The sequence below is a fragment of the Heptranchias perlo genome, chromosome 2 (assembly GCF_035084215.1).
Source record: "Heptranchias perlo isolate sHepPer1 chromosome 2, sHepPer1.hap1, whole genome shotgun sequence".
Lineage (NCBI taxonomy): Eukaryota > Metazoa > Chordata > Chondrichthyes > Hexanchiformes > Hexanchidae > Heptranchias > Heptranchias perlo.
Window position 1 is genome coordinate 58,219,567 of NC_090326.1, and position 20,333 is coordinate 58,239,899.

A 20,333-nucleotide genomic window follows, 5' to 3' on the forward strand; every position below is an offset into this window, starting at 1 on the left:
TGCTCATAATCTGGCCCGCACTTCACCACTGGCCCAAACATCCCTGCCAACCCTTCACACCAACCACAAGATCATCAGTGGAACATTTAAATATTACCACCTGTGGGACATATAACACTGAAAGGCTAGAACTAGAATTGGGAATTCTAGACCTCCATCCTGGAGAGCCAAACAACAAATTTCCTTCCCCCCCGCCCCCCCCTCAACAAACCCCACAATACATCCCTGCAGAGGGCGGGCCAAATTGATGCAAGACATAAGAAGAAAACACACTACCACTTGCTTCCAGTTGAACAAAATAAGTGACGCAGCCTAACACTCCAGAAAACTGCTCCTGTGCAGTAGTATCTGACCACCACCCCCCCCTACAATTGTCCTTATCCAAGAATATGTAAAAGTATGCACGAGATTGTCAATGTGCCATCTTGTAAATACCATGTTAAGAAAACACACTGGAATTACAACAGTATGTAAACCAGCAGATTGTTTTGTCATAACCTTTTTTAAAATCCTTGTCCTACGAACTATTAATTGTCAAATGTTCGAGTGATTTCCTGTTTGGACTTGTGGCTTGTTTATTTGTGCTCTATTACTGTTTTTAGAAATTAATTAAAAAATGAAAATCCCATACAAATTTTGATCATTTACAGCAGTAAAGATAACTGTTTACTATCAGCAATAATCCAGCCCCACCCACCCATAGAAGTATCCCAGGCCAGAAATCTTTAGTGTCTGCATGGCAGCATGGTGGCACTGCATGCTGGTGCGTTTAAATATGATAGGATGCAGGTTCTGGACTCTGACTCCTAGCACAATTAGCTGGGCACTCTGTCTGGGGAAAACCCCAAAGCAAAGGCCAAGAGATGGGCAATTCGAGGATACCTCAAGCCACATTGTGCTTGGCAGGTGGAATTAATGTATTGCACTATCTATATTCTTTTTCAGGTATGCTTTAACATTAGTGGCTTTCAACTGAAAATATAAATAAGGATAATTTTATAAACCTACATCGCTGGCAGATAGCCTCACCCACCAACAGTGGCCACGTGTTACAATCATTATAGTTAGCATGGATCTGAATTTCCAATATGCAGTCCCAGTGGGCAAGGCTCCTACCAGTAGTGTGAACTGGGACCTCGGTTCAACGTCACATCCAACAGTGCAGCACTCCCTCAGTACTGCACTGGAGTGTCAACCTGGAAAACTATCTCCCTAACCCACAACCTTCTGACTCAGAGCCAAAAATGCTACCAGCGAGCCATGGCTGACACTGGGGAGAGCAGGAGCAGCTCCGAGGAATTTCCTGGCTATAATTTTAATTTTCTTTCCCCATTGGAGCAGAGTGTAGGAAGGGGAAAGAAATATGGCTGCGTCAGTGTCAAGAGCAAAAATTTTTTCAATATTAATTACTTTCTTAATGGTGAGAAACTAAGAACTGAACTGTGCAGGAACAAAGAGATTTGGACGTCCATGTACACAAATCACTAAAAGCTAGTGGACAGATACAAAATATAATCAAAAAGGCTAATGGAATTTTGGCCTTTATCTCAAGGGGGCTGGAATACAAAGCAGGTAGGACTTTTTCTGTCCATCATTTTCGAATGTTCATAATTATATTTTACAGGAAGTGATGCTTCAATTGTACGGGGCACTGTGTTCAGTTCTGGGCACTGCACCTCAGGAAGGATATATTGGCCTTACAGCACAGATTCACCAGAATGATACAGCGGCTTAAAGGGTTAAATTATGAGGACAGGTTGCACAAACTTAGCTTGTATTCCCTTGAGTTTAGAAGATTAAGGGGTGATCTAATTGAGGTGTTTAAAATAACAAAAGGAATCGGTAGGGTAGATACAGAGAAACTATTTCCTCTGGTGGGGGAATCCAGAACAAGGGGGCACAATCTTAAAATTAGAGCTAAGCTATTCAGAAGTGAAATAAGGAAGCACTTTCTCACACAAAGGGTAGTGGAAATCTGGGACTCTCCCCTAGAAAGCTGTGGATTTGGTGTCAACTGAAATTTTTAAGACTGAGATCGATAATTTTTTTTAAGGTAAGGATATCAAGGGATATGGATCAAAGGCGGGTAAATGAAGTTGAGGTACAGATCAGCCTTGAACGGACTGAATTGTTATAAATTGGATAGTCAGGTGGTGAAGGAGAGAATACTGGAGCCTAGTCTTCAGTTACTTCCAAACTTTTATTCACAGAGATTCACAGAGCTCCACATTACACATTACACACACACACACCACCCTAGATAAGCTCTCATATAAAAAGGATACAAGAGTCCCCAATTGACATACACCACCTGAGTACAATTAACACTAATTGATATAAATCACAAGATACAATTAACAGATTCCCTTCTCGCTCTTTAAAAAAAATAAACATTATATATATATATATAATACAAAGAAAAATTTCAAAAATCAAAAACTTCCATATTCTGTACAACTTAAACTATTCAAAGCATTACATTGTGAGGCGACTCTTCTCCAGGACCCCTAATAATTTATTTGCGTATGTACTTCTTTTAGTAAAATAATCCGACAGTCGATGGCTTGAATCCACCCATTTAATTTTAGAGATTTCCTTTCTCTCCAACATTTGTTTCAAGCCAGCAAGATTAAACCGTAATCTTTTCTCACTCACATTTTTCGTAGCGTGTACATTATCCCACAATGAACGATTGTCGACATAACATTCAATGGGTATACTATCTTCAGTACTCCCATTGTACAGGATGTCACTCAAAATATTTGCCAAATAGAATCCCATATCCACTGTGTTGACAAGAGCCAATGGGGGTTAAATTGGTTAAGCCCCAAAACCAGGTATCGTGATCCGCGATTAACCCATGCCCGGTGCTTCCATCGCAGACAGGACGAGGCATTTGTCCTACCTCAGACAGGCATTAAAAACCTGCATTGACACGAGGATTCAACGACATTCAAACTTTCCACCAGCAGGGAAGCCTGAATCTCTTAAAGGCGGGATGTCTCTCTGACAGCCAGCCAAAATCTCTTAAAGGCAGCCAGTACCTGAAATTCGCTAAAATAACAGTCTGCTGTCTGCACGGAGATCAGACATCACACAAATAAAAAACAGATGCAGGCCCTGTCCCTATGTTTACAAACTGTTGAGTTATGTTAAAACATTGAATAAAGGTTGCGCATCACTAAATCCCAAATCCTCCAATCTGCACGCCAGACCTCATCAATCTGCTGGTCCAAGCTGGTACCAGATCTGCGAGAGTGCGTGCACCAAGGTTCTCTGCTGATGCACTAGAGGCCTTGATGCAAGAGATAAACAGAAGGAGGGCCTTCCTGTATTCGCAAGGGCCGGGGGTGGGGGGGTGGTGGAGGGGGGGGGGCAATAATCCAGCGACTATCCTGTAAATCCTGCATGGTCCCCTTAAATAGCACTGGTGGGGGGGTCCTCCAGGGACTCCAAGACATTTTTAGATGGTCGCAGTTAAGGCAGTGCTTTGAATGGAGTGTTAAGTGCCAAAATGTTGTGTATCACTTTAAATCAAAGTTGCACACTGATCAAACGCATTTTCTCCCTACTTTACATGATGCCGGCATTCGTTATTTGTGTATGCGCTAAACCCTTTACCAAGACGGCATCCGGTGCAACAAGACGCCATCTTGGATCTCCAGGAGGCCGTGTAGTGCCGAAACAACGGGCGCTACACGGACCAATTTTGGGCCCACAGTTTCAGCAGCCAGAGTACTTTTAACAGCCCTTTTTATTTTCTTAACTTCCCAAGCTAAAGGACAACATTTCCCATTCTCACCCATAAGAAACACTATGGAACCAGCTGCACTAGAATACCCATCAGGAAGATTAGCATGTGAAGGATCGCTAAAGATAACTAGCTTCATTTTCTTTGGGTCACCTAAGGATGGGAACTTAAGTATGCATTTATCTATATTTAATTTTCATAATGTTTTATTTGCCCTTAAAACATTCTCTACTATGGGATGTTTCATTGAAGTACTTAACTCCAACACATCAAAACTAGCATCTGGTCTAGTATGAATGCACAACCAGTTCAACTGACCAATCCAGCTTCGTAATTGCTCTGTCTCTTTAGATATAACATCACCTTTCTGTGATGACCTAGTATGATTCACCGGAATGGGAGTAACACTCACCAAATAAGACTGTTGATTTACACTTATACCAGACCCACTCTGCTTAATATCTAAACCAATATATTTAAAAGCCCTACAAGCCTGACTCCCAATTTTAAATTCTACTCTAATCTTATTAACGACAAATTTCTCAAATTCCACAGTACCACCCCAAAAGAAATCATCAACATCCATCATGAAGATGCCTGAAAGTTTTCCGTTATGGTACCAATAAAACATTGCGGGATCTGATTTTAATTGAACACTACCTATTTTCAGCAAGACAAATCTTACCGAAAAATACCATACCCTAGAAGCATCATTCAGGCCATACAATGCATTTGTTTAGTTTCTATAGTTTTCCTTCCGCATCTGCTGCTTCTTTAGGCAGTTTCAGAAACGCTTCTCTCTGAAAAGTGTTGCCTGGCTTTTATGTCAATTGACCTACACTCCCATGAAAATGTTGCCAAAAGAGCCAAAATGATTTTTAAAATTACCTTTCCAGCAGTGGAACATCTGTATCACCCAGTTTCTCTTGAAAACCCCGAGCTACCAATCTCGCTTTATCTTTATATCTGTCACCTCAGAATAAACTCCAAATTCTTTCCAGCTATCTAATGCTTCTCCTACTCGTTTATCCTCGAGTTTATTGGCAGCCACCAAAACTTCACGATCATGAGGACTTCTGCTTCTAGTTTTATTAGGTGACTGTTCTGTGGTCTATGTTTCATTGTCTAACCTAGTCAAGCTACGTCTTCTACTTCCACTTTTATGTCTGTAGGGACTACTACTGCAAGATCTCCCTCTTTCATCTCTAGTTCATGATCGTTTTCTGGCGTGAGATTCACTTCCGGACTCCTTATCGCTACTTGAACTCCATTTCGTACTCTCCACTCTTTTGCCCCATTCTGCCAGTCCGTGGACCTCATTGCATGGCCATCATCCTGAACATTCAACCAAAATTTAAACTCACCAGTAGCTTTGCCTGCACGTCCCAAAATTATCACATCCCTCATTCATTAGTCCCCTCAGGAACATAAGTCACCCGTGTACCCACCATGGGCAATTGTTCTGTAGATGTGATAGCTCTGTCATGTGTTTCTTGATCACTGACATTACCACTGCCCAGCCCTTGATCTACTTCATTCTGTACGTCAGGAACCTCATCAAAAAAATCATGAACAGCTGAGGCACAGGGTGCCTCCTTTACTTCTATTAACTGCTCAGAGTCTGAGATTTTACAATTAATTCCAATTAATCGTGAGGAATGTACCGTGACAGTTTGATTGCAATGTTGGACAAGTACAGTCTTACCATCACGACCTATGACCTTATCAGGGCCTTTCCATTCCCTCTGATCCTCTCTTATAGTATACCAAATCTCCTGAATTGAACTCTGTCTCAGGTGGTTCAATATGATGTCTCAGTGCTCTACGAATTTTCTCTGATACCTCAGCCTTGATAAAAGCCTGTCTCCCTGCATGCACTGCATTTAAATGCTCAGGAAAAAAAATGGCATGAATTGTAGTACCTTCTAGAGCAGGAGGATTATCACAAAGAACAGGAGGTAATTTGCGATTGCACCCATAGACTAGTTGGTAAGGACTATATCCTCCAACCATCTGAAGAGAATTCTTTGCATGAACTGCCCAGACTAGGGCAGTTGACAATTTACACTCTGTTTGATCAGCCAAAATTTTAAGCATCATGCATCAATCACAACATAATTCCTTTCAAAAAGACCATTGCTAAAAGGGCTCTCAGCTGCTGTATTCCTGACAATTATATTCATATTTTCACACATCTCTGAACTCCGCATTAGTGAATTCATCTCCATTATCGGTCAAAAACTTTGCTGGTGTCCCAAGTCCAGTCCCTATCCATTTTTCCATAATTTTATCTATAATAACTTCTTCTCCTTACTATATATTAGTGTAGAAATACTAAATCTCATAGTCAGTTCAATAAAATGTAAGATGGAAGCATTTCTGTCTTTGTCCCATACCTTTAGATCCATCGCAACGACATCATTAAAGTCACATGCTAATGGAATCTTACAATAGGACATGGGGGCGTCCGTCTATACTTAAAGATTTCACAGTTCTCACTAATCCTTTCTATAAGCCTCGTATATTCCCCATCAAATACACCTGCATCTTTTAGCAAGATCTTTAAATGTTGACAAACGTGGGCAAATTGTCTAAGTAACTTTAAGACAATTTGTTTTTTTTCTCTCTTATCCTAATCGCCTGATGCCATGAAAACTTGCCTAACATGCTGATGAGAAACATCACGTTTTAATAGGATACAATAATACTGGGTAAATTGCAAATCAACCGATTTCGCAAAAATGATTGCCTCATCGTGTTCCATGTCAAGTTTTATTTTTGCCTTTCTCGTGGAAGGTTTACCCAAAAACATAGGTATCTCACTAGAGACTACATCTGTACTTATAACATAGCTTACTTCAGCTATCTTACACGGAATTACCACACTTATGAGTGACTTCAAGATGTTGTCATCTCCAAACCTAAAATATGTAGAACTTATATATTCCTTAACCTTGCATCAATCCTCACTACTTAGTGAATCAAGGTAATATTTTAACCAATCTACCCCGCATACAGTTGAAGTACATGCACTAACACCGCACAATTAAAGGAATCTGCGACTAATACATTCATCACAGGAGTAAAACTCCTTGTGACCAGTATAATCTGTTCATTTTCATCATTATCTTCATCCTCTTCCTCAGAACTACTTTCTTTGTGCATCATTTCAAAGACCCTGTCTTCACTCTGGGCAATTCGCCTCATAATGATACTTAGAGTCACATCTAAAGCATCTACTAATTTTTCCTTGGGCATTCCTGGGATTCATTTGCCCGTTATTACTGTCCCAATTTTGTCTTCTGTTGACATAACTGGATTGCTGCTTTCATCACCAATCTGGCTGTTTTTAATCCTTCTGTCATATTGACGCCTGCTTACGGTCTCTTGAAAATTCTGAAACCCGGTCTGGCACCTGCGTTTAGTATCTGGATCGTTTTGAAACCTGGTAATCACTGAACTTCTATTCTTTGTGTCACAGCAGAAGGCCTCATTTGTTCCAAGAAGGCTTAAGGGAATGATTGTTTCCCCAGGAATTATTTTAAGGCATCAGACATTTGATCCAAAGAGTCTCCTTTTCCGAGAACTGGACACCAGTTAGGACCAGTTGCCTGTCCATATGAGACACCTTAGCACAATCTAGTAATTTAAACGCTAGTACCAATCCAGGGTTTCCCAATTGGAACTTTGTCAACCTTTTGTACAATCTGATAAAGTCCATGATATACTCTTCCATTGAATGACCGTCCATTTTCTGAAACCTATCAAATGCTGACCAGGCCTCATAGGCACTTAACAGGTTAACTTTCTTGTAGATTTGATCCGGAAATTCTATTAGAAAGGTAAAACCTTCATCATTATCCAAAAGATCTGCAATCATCTCTTAAAATACCTTACTTCTGATTTTACTTTGTTCAGGAAGCGACAATGCCAAGGCCATGCCTCGTTTCCTCTTTGGCAGAGTAGTAACCCGTGTCCACGTATCAACCTCATTCTTCCACAGGTCATACGGTTCAAACTCCGAGGACATCGGAGGGAAATCATACTTCAACGATTTAAACTTGCTTTCTGCCATTTTTCACAATGGCCACTAGGCTTTCAAGTTTTGTTTTTACGTCGAAAAAAACCCTGTAGTTTCCAACCTCCACCTTTAGGCAACCATTCTCTGCTACCATGTTATAAATTGGATAGCCAGGTGGTGAAGGATAGAATATTAGAGCCTAGTCTTCAGTTGCTTCCAAACCTTTATTCACAAAGCTCCCCCTTACACACACCACACCCTAGATAAGCTCTCATATAAAATGGATACAAGAGTCCCCAATTGACAAACACCACCTGAATACAATTGACACTAATTAATATAAATTACAAGATACAATTAACATGAATGCCATAACAAGCTCGAGGGGCTGAATGGCCTACTCCTGTTCCTCTATTCCTAGGCTCCTACATACATTAATTAGTTATTCAAATATTAATTAGACATTAGACTTTTCTTTTTCAGTACAAGTCCCATCTTTGGGATATGTGGAGAGTATAAAGATTATGCTAATTTTGATTATAGACTATTATTACATACACATTATAGCTAATTTGTGTAATTACACCAAACATCTATGTTGCTTAGAAAATGGACCTGTTTCCATTTTTGAGTCTCATCTTTATGCAGAATGAACAAAATAATTATTATATTGTAGGAGGTACTGTATTAATAAATTATACAGCTATCAGATTTGCACCTGAAAATTCAAATGATCAGAGCCCTGACTTCTCATTACTCAATAAAATTACCTCATATTGTTATGAAATTGAAATTTCAGCATATAATCATAATTGTTTGTGATTATAGTAATGATTTTTCAATAGTTTAAACTTTCATATGCAAGTTGATTCAGATTAGAACACAACCTGTCTCAAATTTTAAAAAATCAAATCATTGTTTTCATCCCTTTTTGATTTTATAATAATTACAAATATATATCTTACCTTAATGAATTATAAAAAGAGAAAAAGTGAAAAATTGCAAGTATCTTTATCAAAGGATAAAGATATGGACTCAATTTCCTAACTTTAGACATTAGCATACAAGAATACATTATTTAAAAACACAAGATTTCAGCTCTGTATCAATGCAATCTATACACTATCATGTATTTTATAGGATCACCCTGTCAAACAGACATAATCTTGTTAAATGCCTGTTATACCAACAAAGTAATCACTGGATTTACTCTCATCATTAAAATGTTTATTATTTCTTTCCACTATTCCATATTTGAAACAAAAGTGTCCTTTAATAAAAGAAATTCTAATTGCATTCCAGAGGAGAAAAAAAGTCCTCTTCGGAACAAAATAAATGCTGAAGTCATCACAATTTAATTTTATTAACATATGAAACCTGTACACTCAGCAGCAGTTACCGTGAGGGGCTTAAAGTAATCAGATTTTCAAAGTGGTCCGGTGGTGAAGCCATAAGGTAGTGGATTCATGGTTTTCAGACCTCACGCTGTCACTGGCTCAAATTTCAGCAGAGGCCTGTGCTCCAATGTGTCTAACATCTGTGTGATAAACTTCATCAGTTCTCAGTCTGATTGCTGATATCAGGATATCCCACTCAGAACAGTAGGGGGAGGGACAGTTTTACACTATCAGCAACAGTTCAGTACATTTATTTAATCCCCCCTCCATTTTCTCCCTTCCTCTTGTGAAGGCAAGGACATGTTGGTACAGTCACAAGAGAGGCCTCTAGTACTTTGCCCATGTAGCTATTTTTCATGTGTGAGCCCAGACATTGGGGGTGATTTTAAACCCCAAGAACGGGGGTGGGTTGGGGGCAGGTGGGAGTTGAAAATAGTTGTTTTTTGGGTCGCGACCGCAACCCGGCTTTACTTCCGGGTTTAACATTGGCGCGGAAATATACAGGCTTCCCACTGGGAATGCCAAGTCCAAACATTTTGCAGTCGCAACCCAAAAAAACTATTTTCAACTCCCACCCGCCCCCAACCCACACGTTCTTGGAGTTTAAAATCACCCCCCTTGTGTCAGGAACCATGAAGGCATTACAGGTAAACCTGATCCTGCATGCACTAGAAATGCCTGTATGTACAGGAATACATTATTTAAAAACAAGATTTCAGCTCTGTATCAATGCAATCTCTTAAATTAATATACATTTTATAGATCACCGTGTTAAACAAACAAACAGACTTTCTAGCAGCGATCAGGAGCAGGAACCTGGCCTAATTTTTTTCTCTCCCTAGCCCAAGAAAGTTGAAAAATGCTACTACTACAACAGGTAGCATTTGTATAAAAAGAAAGAACTTGCATTTATATAGCTTCTTTCACAATCTCAGGACGTCCGAAGGAGCTTCACAGCCAATGAAGTACTTTTGAAGTGTAGTCCCTGTTATAATGTAGGAAACGTAGCAACCAATTTGCGCACAGCAAGGTTCCACAAACAGCAATATGATAATAACCGGGCAATCTTGTTTAGTGATGTTGGTTGAGGGATAAAGATTGGCCAGGACACCGGCGAGAACTCTCCTGCTCTTCTTCCAATAGTGCCACGTGATCTTTTACATCGACCTGAGGGCAGACGAGGCCTCGGTTTAATGTCTCATCTGAATACCTTTAACATAATGAAACATACAAGATGCTTCACATTTGAGACAATGGACTGAATGTTAGTGGAGAATTAAGAGATTTGACTGAAAGCGTGATCATAACAAGATCCTACAAACAGCAATTAGGTGTTTTGGTGCTGTTGACTGAGGGAATGTTGGCCAGGACAATTAGAGCACTCTCTGCTCTTCCTCGAATAACACAACGGGATCTTTAAAGCTCACTTGAGCAGGCAGACAGGGCAATGTCTCATCCAAAAGATGGCACCTCTGACAGTGCAACACTCATTCAGTACTGCACTGCAATGTCAGCCAAATTACATATTCAACTAGGGCTTAAACCCTCGACCTCTGACATGGCAGGTTAAGAGTACTAACAGCTGAACTAAGATGACACACAATTAAGGACAGTTGTAGTTTTCCTCCTGCCATCCCATCTGAGACCAGTACAACATTTACAATCTGCCTTCAATCCTGAAAATGATCCTTACTTACTTATGCCTGATACATGATAACTTTTCTTGTAAGGGCTTAAGGTAGTAGTAGTACTCTAACATTTTGATTATAAGAAAGAAATTATATAGTCAATAAATGATAATTGGGTTCCGACAATGGTTACTATTACTTTTGAATTTCCTTTGGCTGATGTAAAAATGTGCACAATGCTTTTAAGCATTCTTTCTCTGCTCCTTGTTGGATTAGAGCTTGTGGGCACCACGCAACCTCCGTAACTCACTTAAGTGGCCATTATTCATGCATGAACCTTAACAGCGAGTGTCAGCGGGTATTTGACCTTGGGCCTGATCCGGTTCTCATCAAATGTCCACACTCACGTACTTACAGCCAAGGTCACCAGGTACCCAGCCAATTTTCCCCTCCCTAACCCAAGGTTTTGAGGCCAACTATAGCATCCCTACTGCTGTCTCAGCTGAGATCAGCAAACTCAACACAGACTGGGGATCCAAACTTGGACCTTCCCTTTTCTGTAAGACTCAGCCACTCACCAGGTAGACCCACAGCCACTGGGGAGCCCTTGGGTGATTTTATTTTATGTTAACTCTTAGACTGCTGAAAGGTTCAGGAAAACTCCTGTCTCCCTGGGCCAATTGTGTTCTGTAGTTTTCAGCTCACACACTGTGATACTGAAAATAATACTAATATTACATTAATAAAGCTGCTCAAATATTAGGACCTGCTTTATTATTGTATTAGCCCCAAACTGCAATAATAATCACCAAAAAGATAACTGCTCAAAAAAATAAAATGTTTCAATACTTTACCTGTGCTCACCCTGTAATCCTTTTTTGTGCAATTCTCCCTTTCCCTATTATCTATTTTTTAACCTTAATTTCATGCATTTTACCTATTCTAGCTCTTTTTTCTTTGTTCTTATAAGTTTAAAATCTTTCCTTCCTTCTGTATTTCTGCTCCTGGTTTTCATTTTGGAAGTTAAACAACTATTTTTCATTGGCTGAAAATTGGCTTTAAAGAATATAAATAATGTGAACAACCATATGGGCTATGGAAAAAGAGCGGGGGAGTGGGACTAATTGGATAGCTCTTTCAAAGAGCCAGCACAGGCATGATGGGCCAAATGGCCTCTTTCTGTTCTATACCATATTATGATACAAAGACAATAAGATATTTTCTGCCTCTGATGTTTTTAATATTAGTATTTAAACAACATGTTCTAATAACATTACTAGTGATACTAGTTTGAGGGGTTACTGTGCAAGAAAGCTTAAGTAACAATACCATCATCAATTCAAGATGCCTCAGTTTCTGCTGTGTGTGTGTTAACATTATACCTTTGGGGTTAATAACTCCTTCAAACTATTCCACAATGACACCATCAACTCGCAGTTCTCACAAAGTTCAAACACAAATGATAAAAAAACCCACAAAAATTAGAGGGGTAAAAACAATAAATAGATGTCGAGGTTGATACTAATTCTTTTAAATTTAAAGAGGGCCAGGTGCAACAGTTGGTTATCACAATCTCCTCTCACCTCTGGAAACCCCAGCCCATACTGATGATTTTCTCTCTTACTTATAAGGGAATTAGTGACCTGGATTCTCCTCCGGTGGATTCACCAATGGAGGACGGTCTGGATGGGAATTCCTGACCCCATCATGACCCTGACCCATTTTCCTGGGTTGGGACTGTCTGCCTATGCAGAGCAGGCTCCCAGAGGGATCCCTGTCAGAAAAAGGGAGACTGCCACTGCTGGAGAGGAAGATGTGGTGTTCCTGCAGAACCTGCAGCATCAAGAAGGGGAGGACTGGGCTGAGGCCTTCACGGAGGTGAGGGTTTGGGATCAAGAGAGGCAAAAGCATTCACTCTTAGACCCTCTCCCTCCAGCATTGGCGTAAGCGGACTTCCCACTGCCGCCCCAGGATCTACCACCACCCCTCTCCTGGCAGTCCCTGAGGTCAGTGGTAGGCAGGGAAATTGGCCGGGATCTGGGCCTCACCTCTCCGACATCATTTATACACAGCAGGGCTGCTGGGACATGAGGAGGAAAATTCTTGGTGGTGCTGGCAAGGGCAGGGATGTGGCAGTAGGCCTCCCCACGTCATCTACCTTCAATTTCCACCACTATGCTGCGCAGCTTTGGTAGCAAAGAGGAGGAAAATCCAGCAGAATAAGTTTGGGCAGTTTTGAACCAGATTGTAGTGGCGAAGAGTCCACAACATTAAATTGTCTAGAATTCTTCACCAATCTGGCTACTTGACTTTGAGGAGCCATAAAGAAAGCTAGTATTAAAATGAAAATGTTGCATTGCTACAATAGGGGTACACTTCTGATCTTAGCAGATGAGTCACACTGTCAGGGTATAGCAGAGGGAGGTTTACTTCTAACCTGTGCTGTACCCTTTGTCTGAGAGTACTTCATATCGAAACTGGGTGCAAAAACTCGTAATGTTTACGGGAAAAACATTTGAATGAGGATAGAAAAATAAATGAATGGTGGACAGATCTGATAGAATGAGAGTTGCACTTCTGTGAAATTTTCCAGTGGGCAGTTTGGAGTCTCTCCTATAAAGAAACAGTGGCAGTACTGGTTGCAATCTAGTGTGCAATGGTAGAACATTTTATATAAAACCTGAGGTTTAACAGTTACAAAATACAGTTTTAAAGATGCAGTGGAATTTTTATGAGCCATTACATAAAGATGATAGCCAAGGGCTCCCCCGATGGATCCATTATTAAATGCATTATGTGGTATGGCACTGAGCCACACAGACAAAGCGAGGTCCAACGTTCCACTCCTGGTCTAAGCTGAGTTAGCTGATCTTAGCCAGAGGGAACTTCAGCTGGCTTCAGAATTCCTAAACTAGTAAAGAGAAAATCAGTGAGAGTTCAGTGATCCCTCTCACTCCCCCCACCCCTCCCCTTCCACCAATAGAAAATACACATACAGATGTTGAGTGAGGACCAGAGAGCACTTGACTGTGATGTGTCCTGCAGCTGAATAGCCTGGACACTCACTGGACTCACAAGCAGAGAATGGTCACTTGGGTACCAAAGAGCATCTTTGGAAATTACACCAGATTGAGTAATTCATTTTCATAAGTGGAGGACACAAAACTGAGAGGGTGGAGGTGGGGGGGTGCAGAAAAATAAATAATTTTAATAAGATGCTAGAAATTATTGCTGCTAATGTTATTGTACAAATGCTTAACATAATTGTACCGAATTCCTCTCCACTATTTCAGCAGGTACATTAACTCATTTATTTTAAATGGGTTAATGTCTCTGATAAATACCAGAAAGAGGAATTTGGTACAAGTGCATTATATGTTTATACAATTACATCATCCATGGTCATTTCTACAACGAAATATTGTAATACTATAATCTTTCTGTTTATGGTCCTCTCAATATTACAATAAAATTGACACTTCTAAACAACAATGTTCTCCAGATTGTAATATTGACAAGACTGTAACCTGTTAAATAAACTTGTGTCTCTTATAATTCCTTACGTAATACCTCACTGCAGTTCAAATTTATGATAGTCAACATTTACAACATGTTGTCTAAAAAAATACCTTGTGTAATGTACAACTCGCGAGTCCTTGAAAGTAATCATGTTCTTAAGTACACTGTAATTAGAGGGATTACAGTACCAAGCACTGAACTGCAATTATAATCTGTCTCTCTTCATTTCTACTGCAGGATCATATATACTTTAAACAAATCCTTGTCACAAAATCAGAAACACATTGACATCCCCCTTTTCTAAAAAAAAAGCTTTTTTAACTCTTTCCATCCTGTTTGATTCACATCACCTTTATAAAGAAAAATGTAATCACAACTAGCTCAATGCCCTTATACTGATATACGGCATGGCAATGGGTGTCCAACCTGTGGCCTAGAGCTCTCGAGCTCTGCCAATCGGCCCTCAATGGGCAACTCAACCATATTTCCACTTATAGTTCTTATTTTACTGCTTTCTTCTGTTTGAATTTCATGGACCTGGAGGATTGGGAAGGGCTGTTGTCAGCACTCTGGTCTAGTTGGTGGATAAATCCTAAATCAAAACACCAAAATCTGCAAATATCAGCAGCTTGAATTTTATGCAAACTAATAAGGAAGCATGGATTCAGACTTTATGTATGGTCCTCAAGGTTGCATGGTATGCACCTATGTGGCCCAAGAAGACAGAAGCTTGAGCATTCCTGATGAAAGGTATCGAGGGGCGCTTTATGATCCTTGCCCCAGGAATACCTATTTTCCTGGGTGCCAAATTGGGAGGAAATCAATTTCACATAGAATTTACAGCACAGAAACAGGCCATTTGGCTCAACTGTTCTATACCGGTGTTTATGCTTTACATGAACCTCCTCCGATCCTACTTAACCTAACCCTATCAGCATGAGCTTCAATTCTTTTCTCCCTTGTGTACTTATCTAGTTTCCCCTTTAGCCAGTTCTCATCTCCTTTTATGTTGCCACCGGATTCTCAGGACTTGCAGAGAAGGGGACAGGGATAGGCATGCTATTGAGGTGGGAGGGGATGTTCCCAGCCTCCTGTCTCGTTTTCCTAGAGGAACACATCTAATTACCCCTCCCCCCGCCCCCCCAATGAATGTTTATGGCAATTGGGACCTTCTGGTTGCTGACCTCCATCAGCAGCCAGAAGTCCCTGATTTCAGAGACCCAACATTTAGCAGCAGGCCTGAGAGGCTCCACTTAAATTTCCTGCCCTTTTTGCCAGTGCTTGGTCCTGCCAGAGGGTGGGCAGGAGTGCCCTCAAGCCATGTTAATGGCCAGGACAGGAAATAGCGCCACAAACTCCGTTCCCTAGCCACTGACTCCATCCCTCTCCCTGGCCACTGTCTGAGGCTGAACCAGACCATTCACAACATTGACATCCTATTTGACCCTGAGATGAGCTTCCGACCACTTATCCATTCCATCACCAAGACCGCCGACTTCCACCTCCGTAACATCGCCCATCTCCGCCCCTGCCTCAGTTCATCTGCTGCTGAAAACCTTATCCATGCTTCTGTTACCTCTAGACTTGACTATCCCAATGCTCTCCTGGCCGGCCTCCCATCCTCCACCCTCCATAAACTTGAGTTCATCCAAATCTTTACTGCCTGTACCCTAACTCGCACCAAGTCCCATTTTCCCATCACCCCTGTGCTCGCTGACCTACACTGGCTCCCGGTCCAGCAATGCCTCGATTTTAAAATTCTCACTCTTGTTTGCAAATCCCTCCATGGCCTCGCCCCTCACTATCTCTGTAACCTCCTTCAGCCCTGTAACCTCTGCGCTCATCCAATTCTGGCCTCTTCCGCATCCCTGATTTTTATCGCTCCACCACTGGCAGCAGTGCCTTCAGCTGCCTAGGCCCTAAGCTCTGGAATTCCCTCCCTAAACCTCTCCGCCTTCTCTCCTCCTTTAAGATGCTCCTTAAAACCTACCTCTTTGATCAAGCTTTTGGGCACCTGTCCTAATATCTCCTTATGTGGCTCGGTGTCAAATTTTGTTTGAAAACTCTCCTGTGAAGCTCCTTGAGACATTTTACTATGTTAAACGTGCTATATAAATGCAAGTTGTTGTTGTTGTTGTTGTTGTTGTTGTTGTTGTTGTAGCAGCAGCAGCAGCAGACAGGAGCAGTGTACTTTGGGGGTGCTGCTTCTCTCCAGCACTGGGTTAGAGGGGGCCAGGAAAATCAACCCTGTGGAGCTTAAAGGCATTTTTAGTTTGAAGGAGTGCTGTCAATGGCACAGTTTTCCTGTCATCAATGGCACTACAAATATATGTTCCACTGACATTTCAAACCCAATATTTGTGTGTTCGTGTAATCTAAGGTCAAATTAGGTGCTCGTCCTGGCCAAATAAATGCACTTAGCCAATTCCTTGCATCCGCCAGCTTGCATCATGACACTGTTTTGCACTGTGACGTAAGAACAATCATTTCCCAAGCCTGTCCTTTGTGTTACCAACTTGCTCATTCCCATTTCTAATTATCTAAATGTGTTTTTAAAAGATTGCCTTGGCTCATACCCTCATATCCCATTAAGGGAAATTTTTATTTTTAACTAAGATATTTTATTTTAAATATCTGCAGCATGACTCCATTACGCTCTGCAAGTGCACAGAAAAAAAGGTCTCTTATCTTACAAATTGCCTTTCAACATGCCTACAAAGAGAGTGGCAGCAGATCATAAGACAAAGCAAGGAGACTGCCAAGCAGAGGTCCTTTCTGTGTAACTCCCCTGAGAACCAATCAATAAGTTAAAAGTGCTTCAAGTCTCATCACTGACATCCAGTGGATAACCATTACACACACATGTTATGTGGCATTATTGTCAGGTTGGATCTGGGAATACTGGCTGGATAGTCTGTATGTGAAATCTGGGAATCATGACTGGATGATTAGTCAACAACTCCATTATCATTGTATCAAACGATTACCAGGATGGTAGAAGGCGAACTAGATGGACCTTGGTCTTTTTCAATCCAGCAATTCTGATGGCCCTATGACCCATGTTCCTATGGTCCTTATGACCATTCGGGCTTACCCCGATACTTCTAACTTGCAGTCACAGCAAAAAGGCAGTTTCCATAATCAAACTGTGTCTACAACGAACTGAAATTTACACCGTTATGCGTGTTTGAATGGGATAACATGCCTCAGGACTAACAATTACCCTCTAATTTACGGTATCATGCACCAGGGATGATATGGAATGCATAACAGACTCTCTTGTCCACTCCAAAAGATAGTAAATATCATGTTGTCAAACTGTTACATTCAGGCTAAAATTGATAGTCAAATTTAGTTACAAGTAAAACAATTGCACCAAAACAAAAAAAACAAGATACTGATGGTGCAAATACAATCTGGCTTTTGGGAGAAATCAGTCTTTTGTAGACTTCTCAATACTTGTACATGGGAATGCACTTTGAGATGTCCCAAGAGATGTATAAGGCACTATTTATATACAAGTTCTTTCTTTTCTTTCTATTCCTGCACACCAGTCTGAGTGTGAATTATAGAAACTGAAACAGAGTTGAAAGCTGAATGTGTATATTAAACTGAAGATGACCAATTATAGCAGGGCTTCTTTGCCAAAAGAAGCCTTTCATGTTACAGGTGATAAACTTGAGAAATTAAAGGGTAGATTTTGCAAATTTGTGCTACCAGCACAAAGCTGTGGGATACATACTGGGAATTCAGGTATGGAAGGTTGCAAGCTCCGCAGGATTTTTCCTGCATTCATTATAATTTGCACTGACCTACACACTTGCAATCCTAATATCTGACATGACGAAGTGCTGCTTCAATTACATGACTTCCCCATCTGCCTTATTCTCTGAATTTTGATTTTTTTTTTTGTTACATGTTAAAGCAATAGTGCCCCATAGTAAATTATACTTTTCCCTCTTGGAACTAAGACTGCCTTGTACCAAAGGCATTCTTGTTTTCCTCGTTCTTCCATCATGATGATGTTTAAGATCAGTTTCATGAAGGTATGGTTTGTGCGTTCATGCCTTTGATTTCTGCTTTTCATCCTTGAGTTTTAGATCTAGGAATCCAAGGGGTGGAGACAACAATGCAACTATATGCATAGTATGCTTCGCATCCAAAAAATACCTTTTCTTGTGAAAATATTAATATCTCCATTGTGGATGGTGGTAAGTGACTTTTACCCCTTTTTAATCTGTAGGAATCTTTCCCTTTTTAATCTGTAGGAATCTTTACTTCCTACTTCAGAAGTCAACAAAAAATAATTTTGTGCCAACTATGGGACAGTGTAGCTTTAAATTTCAAGGCCAAACCTTCAATGCTGCACGTCTTGAATATTCTGTACATGACGTGTGCCCTAGCCAATACTGCAACTTTAAAATCTGAAAAAACAAATGTTCAGTTTACAAAGGCTAAGCATCAAGTATGTCCAAATCTTGAATTAGAATGAAAGACAAGGAACCAAATGGATCACACACACACATATAGATCCTAAGAAACACAACCAGGTTCTGCAATTCAAGCGTGACGTTCAATCGGACCTTTAAATCTGAGGAACTATAAATTACTTCGCTGTATTAACTGCTCCCAGGACATGTTTTTTTAAATACTCAAGTAGCAATATTTAGGTAAATGTATTTCAATTCATTGTTAGCTTGTTAGGGATTACACCAAACATTGGACCTGTACCAGTAACATTTGTTTAAGTCCAGTTAAAAATGCACATCAGCTAAGCAAAAGCAGTGGTTGTCCCCGCCTCAACACTGTTTTAAATCATGAGTGCAAAAACTCGGAGGCGCTTCATCACAGATCCCTGCTTCGGAACGACAACACGAGCATTTACATTCAGCTGGTCTCGCTTACTTTTACTCCTTGGTTATTTTGACGCCAATTCAGTCACTTTTCCTTCCCGTTTCGTTCAGACAGCCACTTTTGGAGCCAACTGAAGACAATAGCATTAGCCCAAAACAGCCTGAATGAACAACACTGTGCTCAGACAAGTAACTTTAGATTAACAAGTAACTTTAAGAGGAATACACGAGACTGGATGTGTGCAGTCCTGACAAGCTTTCAAGGGGGGAAAAAAACAACTGGGTCAGTCACGTCCTTCCCAATGCAAACTTTTTCTCTCTCTGCGCAGAAGTTCACTACACGAAACTCACCCTCACTGCCGCACTGTTTGCCATTATTCGCTCCCATCCTCCAGACTTCATACTATATCATCACAGCCCGCCTCACCATCCGAAATTCCAGACAGAAGGAAAAGAAAACAAGCAACGGGGCTGTAGAGCAGGGCAGGAATCGTTCCTGTAGAATGGGCGATCCGCACCCTCGGTCAGTCCACTTTCCCAGTTGGCTGCGATCGGTTTCCAGACTCGAGAGAAAAAGGGGGAAAAAAAACACTCAAATTATAATCCACAGGGGCTCGGCGTTTCTTTCTTTCTCCTCTTGTTCCAAGTGGGAGTATTAAATGAATCTTCCTCACTCGTCCATCCTCGCTAAGATCGAAGTCGAGAGAGATCTTGAAGAGTTGAGGGGGGGTGGGTGGGTGGGAGCTGCTGCCTGCAGCGTGTTTCTTGCGGCGGTGCAGCGCTGAGAGTGAGAGATGCAGTCGAGCCGTCAGCTTCAGAGACGGCGGAGAGAGGAGAGCGTCCGTCAGTCACTCAGCAACTCAGCGGGGATCACTCCGGCACCGCCCAGCTGTCAATCACACTCCATCCCCACCCGGGGAGCGAGAGGTTGTGGAAAGGGGCTGTTCCGGCCCCTTAAAGGAAACCTCTCTGCTACAGTCATTACCAGAGAGAGAAAAAAAAATAACCATTTTTTTTTAAAACTCGGAAATGTGCAAGCGGAGATTTCCTCAAGGATGTGTGCAAAAAACATAAATACCTAATTATAGTCCACGGATGGAAATGATAGATCGCACTGACTGACTGGGGTGGGGGTTAACTGGATGATGGATGTGTGAGGTGAGT

At 41.1% G+C, this 20,333-nt stretch overlaps 1 protein-coding gene across 1 annotated transcript in view; it reads right to left on the reverse strand.

Annotated features, from left to right (window-relative positions):
* Nucleotides 1–19,850, reverse strand: part of fbxl7 (F-box and leucine-rich repeat protein 7) — a 221,908-nt gene extending 202,058 nt beyond the window's left edge. Inside the window, exon 1 of the mRNA XM_067997761.1 lies at nucleotides 19,521–19,850. Coding sequence (XP_067853862.1) covers nucleotides 19,521–19,557 — 37 coding nt within the window. The 5' untranslated portion in view covers nucleotides 19,558–19,850. The remainder of the gene's footprint in view (nucleotides 1–19,520) is intronic.
* Nucleotides 19,851–20,333: the final 483 nt, after the last annotated feature.